The sequence below is a fragment of the Nothobranchius furzeri genome, chromosome 15, assembly GCF_043380555.1.
Source record: "Nothobranchius furzeri strain GRZ-AD chromosome 15, NfurGRZ-RIMD1, whole genome shotgun sequence".
In the NCBI taxonomy this organism is placed as follows: domain Eukaryota; kingdom Metazoa; phylum Chordata; class Actinopteri; order Cyprinodontiformes; family Nothobranchiidae; genus Nothobranchius; species Nothobranchius furzeri.
In genome coordinates, this window is record NC_091755.1 from 43,074,324 (window position 1) to 43,081,823 (window position 7,500).

The 7,500-nt window shown below is 45.2% G+C and overlaps 1 protein-coding gene across 1 annotated transcript in view; it reads right to left on the bottom strand.

Moving 5' to 3' along the window:
- The window catches only part of oprl1 (opiate receptor-like 1), an 85,893-nt gene that overhangs the window by 21,785 nt on the left and 56,608 nt on the right, over positions 1–7,500 (bottom strand). The window contains exon 3 of the mRNA XM_070544873.1: positions 2,800–2,887. Within this exon, the coding sequence (XP_070400974.1) occupies positions 2,800–2,887 (88 nt within the window). The remainder of the gene's footprint in view (positions 1–2,799; positions 2,888–7,500) is intronic.

The following is a 7,500-nucleotide window of genomic DNA, read 5'->3' on the forward strand; positions in this document are numbered from 1 at the left end:
AGATCCCATAGAGCTTTGCTGCATTAGTGAGTCCGTTGAAGCGACCTCTCCTTTCTGTTTACAGTCATTAGCATCCACGCCACGACTCGGCGTCTCCAACGTTACCTCCTCAGTCTCAGACAAACTAAGAAGGCTCCTCTTACTCAGCAAATTGCTGACTTTGAAGCTCAGAAATGGATTTTAACCACTCAGTAATCTGTTCACAACCGAAAGAGAACGCCCACCAACCAACTTCCAGATGGAGCTCCAGTGTTGTGACACACTCAAAGTTAAAGTCCTACAGTCACCATCACACACTGGGGAACATCTTCTCCACATGTGTCCCATCCCTGTGGAGGGGAGCGTGAGCTGCAGCAGTGGCTGTGCTCGGGAACCATTTGGTGGTTTAACCCCCAATCCATCCCACACCTGAGTGTGAAGGAGGGAGGCGTTGGGTCCCATTGTAAAGGTCTTTGGTATGACCCGACCCTGATTTACAAATAAATTCTTTAAAAATCCTGCCATGTGAATTCATGGATGTTTTTCACATTCTGTCTCTCACAGTTGAAGTGTACCTATGATGTAAATTACTGACCTCTGTCATCATTTTAAGTGGGAGAACTTGCACAATCGGTGGCTGACTAAATACTTTTTTGCCCCACTGTAAATGTATATATATATATATATATATATATATGTATATATGTATATGTGTGTGTGTGTGTGTGTATTTATTTATTTATTTTTTTGTTTGGTTTTGTTGTTTTTAGTACTTTTGTGTAAAAAGAAGCAGGCCGTATTTAGTGTTCAGAAACGTTACATGCAAACTGCCACTGACCTGAGGTGTTTGTCTTACAGTATTATTCTGTTTTTTACAAAATGTGCTATGTTATTGAACTCATCATAGAGTTCCACTGTTCCTTGAATGCACCACAGGTGGTGCAAGAAGCCATGTGCGAGTGCAACGCTGCCTGCCAGTGTGATGTGCCGGGGTGAGTACTCCTCTCATCTTCCCATCTTTGAGTTGTGTGTTTCAGGAGAGGGAGGCTCCAGCTGCAGCTGATTTGCAACCAGCGGGTCTGGCTACAAAAGAAGGATGGAGAACACTCCTCGACGTCAGATGATTACTACAGCTTGGTGGTTTCCTGCCCTCTTGCAACTCTTGGATTTTGTGCTCTTGTGTTTCTAGGACTTTTTGTGAACCTTTGGATCGTTTCCCCGTGCTTACCCGTTACCAGGTTTTGGAACGTTTTTGGACTTCTGCGACTCCTCAGGATTACTCACCTGTGCCCCATAGGATATCCAGATGCAGCTCTCACTGTTTTCCATTCCTCCCGGCCGGCCTGCTCTCCTCTCACTCCCTCTCCTGGACACCCCACTTGGATTCACCCCGGCACCCAACCTACCCTCCCTCATTCCTACGCTCCCCTACTCCCAGTAAGTCTATCCTCTGCACCCACCAAGTATTAGACTTGCCTTCCTGGCCTCACCTATATCTGCTCTCCCCCCCTCAGACGCTGCGCTCCCGTTCTCCATCTCCACTGGGCTTTTCCAGTGCACCTTCAGTTCCCGTTTTAAAATAAAGATTCTTTTTTCACCATAAGATCTGTGAGTGTGTGATTCTGCGTGTCTTGGGTTAAATGCATTCCCCAAATCATGTCAGCCAGTGCCAGCCGAGCTCAGCTGCTGACATGCGGCAGGATGGCGGAAGGAGCGGTCGCCCTTTATGTAGCTCCAGTGGCTATCTCAAAGAATGGACTTGTGAAAACCCACAAAAGTGTCACGAGCTAAAATGGCAGACCCGTAAGAAACACCCAAAACAGAATGACACGTTTTAAATAGATTTATTAAAAGGGGAAGGATGATGATGGGAGGAGGCAGAGACTCGGTCAGGAGACAAGTGGGTTGTTACCAGGTGATCCGAGATGAAGACTGTCCGACAGGGAAATCCAAAGACGAGGTCGGGGACGAGGCAGAATAATCCAAGGAGGGCACGGCGAGAAGGTAGGTCAGAGGATGAGGCAGGGTTCGGGATCCGTGATGGCAAGGTACAAGGCTGGAGAATTTACTAACAGGAGTGTTCAATAATCTGGCACTGACTGGTTGGATGGCTGGTTCTTCAGCAGCAGGGGAAGCAGGCGTGTGTGTGATGAGCTGGGGAGTCAGGAACAGGTGAGATGGATGAAGTTGATGAGGTGCAGGCTGGGGTTGCTGTGGAAACGGGGCGTGGCAGGAACAGGAACATAACAAAAGGGTTTGATTGGCCAACGGGGGCAGCGTGATCATGCTGCACGCACATGCGCAGATCATTTTCTTTCTGATCCTCTGGAAGGAAGGACGGGCCTGTCGCTTCAGGTGCATCTCTAATCTGCAGGTGAAGTCGGCTACAAAGTTGTAGTCAAAGTAGCTGAGGGGGTCAGAAATGTTGCCAGATTTGTCGCTAGGCGCTTTTTTGAAAAAAGTCGTTAAAGGGGTCTGAAAAGTCGTTAGAAATGGCGACAAAGTCGCTAAGTTAGCAACGCTGGAACAGCTGTGTTCCTTGAAAAAGGCCTTTTTGTATAATTCTGAAATGTACATTATTTTTCAGTTTTGAGTAACTTTACCTTTTTTAACCTCTGGCAGTTCACCACTTAACTTTGTACCATTTAAAGCTATTTAACAGACTTGAATGACTTAAACTTTAATAAATAACTGGAAAAAATGGGGTGTTCTAAAACTTTTGACCGGTAGTGTGCATAAATCTGTTTTATTTGTTGTTGTTGTTGTTGTTTTCTTAAGTTGTGACAGTTGGAAAATGTGGCATTTATGAAGGATTCCTACCTGAAAAGGCAAAGTGGCCAGGAACAGCGAGTCCGCCAGAGCCAGATTAAAGATGTAAATGTTGGTGGCTGTTTTCATCTTTGTGTACCTGAGGAGACAGAAAACGGTCAAGTAGAACAAAAGGAAAATACTGACATCCATTACCAGTTTGTAACTCGTTACCATTCAGATTCAATCTTTTGTTTTTCTGATGGTCACTCCCTGGTTAGATCAGGGAACAGGAAAGCTGTAAGGATGAGCTTCCTTAGAAAACAGCCGAGGTGCTCTCACAAGTATGGACTTGGGTGTTTTACACATAACCTAAGGCAGTGGTTGGCACTAAACGCGCTACAAATATTTACTTTTCAGCAAAAACAGTTACTGGAATATATCCTCATTCATTTGGCGCAGTGGTATTTTGGTTTTGTTGTATTTTTGTGTGACCCCCTTTTCTCTCTTCTTCTGCAGGTCTAGAAGCAGATTCTTGTTCATCCGTTATTATTTATTTATGGGAACTCCCTTTTCTCTTTTATTTCTGCCTCAACAGAAACTTTTATTTTCCACCCCAACAGATCTTTGAGATTCTTCCCACTCCTGCGTACCTCCTCCTGTTTGTGTGCATTCCCTTAGCAGCTTTTTGCACCGTCAGCAGACAGCACAAGCAGAAGATGTTACCTCAGAGATTCGGTTCTCAGACACAAAATCTGCACACATGATCATTTTCAGTCTAAACCCGAGTGTTCTGATAGACCTTTCACCAGCAGGTCAAACACGCTCAAGTCGCAATGCTACAGCCTTTTATGATAAAATCATCATTATTTAACATTTTACCATTTTCCAGATGAAAAGACGTTTTCTGCCTGTTTATTTTCTGTCTGGTCCTGATAACCGGTCAGACCCTGACCCCTTCTCTCTGTCTGTCTTCAGAAAAATGGAGCTTAAGGTCTAAAGGGTTCGACACGCGGGAGGCGACATCGCCTCTCCTCCATTCATTTTCAATGAGACATGCGCGGCAAAGCGATAATCGCGGGTCTCCCTCCTACCAAGTGAAACACGTGTGTGTGAAATTTTGCACTCGTGCACGAGTCGTGCACAGGCGACCCAGCGACGCAATCCCAGAAAGTTGAAACACTTTCAACTTTTCATCGCTGTCGCTCGGACGAGGACCAATCAACGGAGGTTTCATTCACTGACCAATGAGGGGGCAGGATGCTCCGTACACCTCCGAGCAAACATGGAGGAGTTTATACTTGCTGTGATGGATTTCCCAGAACTGTACAATATTTCTACCAAAGAATATAGAGATGATCACAAAAAGGCCGCGGCGTGGGGGAAAAGGCTGCTTTTTAAACTCTGAACCGCTTAAACAACCTTGATTCCCTCCAACCTGATTTCACCCTGGAACAGAACGAGTCGACGGCTTTGCCGCTGCCGCGGGTCGCCTCCCGTGTGTCAGGTGATAAAAGCGACAGTGATGACTTTCGCTGTTCGCGGCCGTTTGTCGCCTCCCGTGAATTGAGGCCATATTTCCTACGTTTCCGTCTTTGTCGGGACCGAGACACGCAACTCCAATATGCATCCGTGCAGCAGCCCTTCGACGTGCTCGCACAGGGACATATTTTTAACCATCCGTCGAATGTGACGGAGAACGCAAGCTTGTGATTGGTCGGGATGCTGCTTCCTGTAAATTGGTCAACAGCATCATCTTCTTCGCTTCAAAAGCCAAGAGAAGTTTTGCGGCAGACACGGAACAGATTGAAGAGTACACTGCACAAACAGTCTGCGGTGCCGATCGCATAAAGAGTTGGAGGAGAATGAGGGACGAACTTGTTCGTGTTTAAAAAATCTCTGAAATACGTTAAAACAATGTAAACATGATAAAGGTACGCTACCGTGGACCGGATACACGGCTGTAATGGTGGCAGGATACTACGCCCCCTGTTGCTCTGCCGGGGAATTGTTTTCTAACAATCCCCAGCTGAGGGAGAAGTATAAATTAGGCTTGATTCTTTACTCCTCTTTTCATTCACTCATGTCCGGTGTTCCTTGTCTCCCCAGTTTATTCCATATTTCTCCCTCCTAGGTGTCCTTGTCCTCTCTGTCCTTCCAGTCTGTTCAGTCTAGTTTAGTTCTGCTCCTCGTGTATCCTCTCATCATGTGGTTATAGTCTCTTATCTTGTCTGGTGTTGTACAGCCTTGTTGTGTTTTAGTTTGGACTTCATTTCTCATAGTTCTGTTCTCTTGTCTTTATGTTTCCCTGTTAACCAGCCACACCTGCAGGTCATTGTATCAGTAATCATGTAACACGTTTGATCAACCGGACTGTTTCTGTTGTTTTTGTTTACCTGATGTTGGATTTGAATGATTTTTAATCCCGACCAAGGCCAGATTAGAGTCATGCCCTGACAGATAAAACTTCCTAACTAAAACTTGAACTTTATTAGACCGTGAATCCTTTCATGTCGCTGCAGCTGTTAGTAAAGGCTCTTCTGTCTATGAACAGGTTTCTGCCATCATTTCACACTAAACCCTTTCTTTGCTGTAATCACACTGTTTCATGAAGATGTTTTCTTTTTCCAGCGCTGCTAGAACTTCTTTCATATTCCTGTATGGCTCGGTGGGGAACGGCTTTCCAACATAAGCCTTTTGATGAACATTTCACCATCCAGCTGTTGCAACGGTGCAGCTAGAGCGCGTCCCTGTGACACCATCAGGCCTTCTCAGTAAGGTCTTCAAATGTCTCTGAAAGGAATCCCAGGATTAAATCTGCCTGGCTGAAAGGGGATTCAGGTGTGAAGCAAGAACTGATAATAAACTCAATGTGTCAAACAGAGGCAGCGTTTCCATGTGAGGATCACGATAATCCCTCTGTGATTAAAACGCTGCATGTCAAAACACTTTTTATTGTTTATTTATAAATTAACCTGCGATGGACTGGCTCTCTGTCCAGGGTGTACCCCGCCTGGTTGCCCACTGACCGCTGGAGATAGGCACCAGCCCCCCCGCGACCCCACGTGGACAAAGCGGGTTCAGATGATGGATGGATGGATGGATGGATGGATATAAATTAACTACAAGGTTATTTTATCACTGACTGTTGAGAATTAGGCAGGATTAGATTTTTGTGTCCACTTAAACTTCATCCCAGTGTTTTTCTAGTCACATGACCTAACCCCATCTACGCTCAGTGTGTTACTGAGCTTAAGTCTTTGGGCTGTGATTGCTGGAAACTAACAGGAGACACAAATCTGTCAGAAAATGCAATTATCAGCTGTAACCAACACCGACAGACGCATGCACATCACACCCATCCTCGCAGATTTACACCGGCTCCCAGTCAAATTTAGGATTAACTTCAAGGTCTTGTTATATGTTTACAAGGCTTTGTACTGCCCATCCTATCCGACGGACCTGCTGACCCCGTATGCTCCCACCCGTGCCCTTCGGTCAGCAGATCATCTGCTGCTTGTTGTTCCGAAGGTTCGGTACAAATCACGGGGGAGCGTGCCTTCTCTCATGCAGCCCCAAAACTCTGGAGCTCTGCCCCTCCGTGTGCGTCTGGCTCCCTCTGTTAGCAGCTTCAAGTCGGCCCTGAAAACACACTTCTTTAGCATTGCCTTCCCTCCGTGACACTTTTCATGACAATCTAGCACCGGATTAGAGTTTTAATTCCATTTTTATGATTTAGTTGCTCACTTTTGGCACCTCACACCATCTGGTATTTTATTTTGTTTTATTTGTGCCATTTCAAATGTTTTTATTATTCATCGCTTTATTTTATTTTTATAGTGCTGTTAACTGTTCTCCTATTTTATTGTCTTCAGTAGGAATTTTTATCTCCGACTATTTATGCTTTGTTCTTATGTATTTTGCCTGTTCTTATTGTGTTTCTTGGTCAAGCATTTGGCTTTTTTATGTACAGCGCTTTGGTTAGCTGCCATGCTATTTTGAAATGGTGCTTTATAAATAAATATGGTATGGTATGGTATGGTATGGTAATCCGACCTAATTAATAATCCTGTTGTGTACTGCATAGTGTCAACACTACTGAGGGATTGCTGTAAAGTCTCTATCACAAGTCAGTGACTCGATGCAAACTGCTGGGTTTTCTAGGAAGGATACCCGCCCTCCACTTTTAAGCAACCCGCGTCATTCCTCAGTTCGATAGCCGCTCCTCACCGAGCTGGGCTACGAAATGGGGCAGCCCTGTGTTGTACCTTGTTCCTCTCCTTCAGGGGACAGTGGTTATATGCATAACCTAACGTTCACTTTCCATCGATTCACTCGGTACAACAAAGATACTATGGAACTTATATCAAAGTCAAAGTCATTTTATTGTCATTTCTACCACATGTGCAGGACATACAGAGAAACGAAATTGAGTTTCAGTACACACAATTCAGAGATCAGACATACATGGGCAAGACACATAAAAAGAATTAGTGACTGCGGTCATTTGCAACACGAGTCGCGCTACCTTAATAGATGAAAAGGAATTACATGAGGATAGTTTGGTGGAGGGAAAAAAACAGGCATACCATAGTTACACCCGACAGAGCGTAGCTGTACTATGCAAAAAAAACACCTCAGACATATAAGCACGAACTTCAACATTCACAACACTCGGCGCTCAGCCAGCTGTGTCCACAGGAGGGAGAGAGATCTTGAGAGGGGCCAGAGCACATTCCTGCAGGTTGATGACCTCGCTGTGAGGTCCACAAT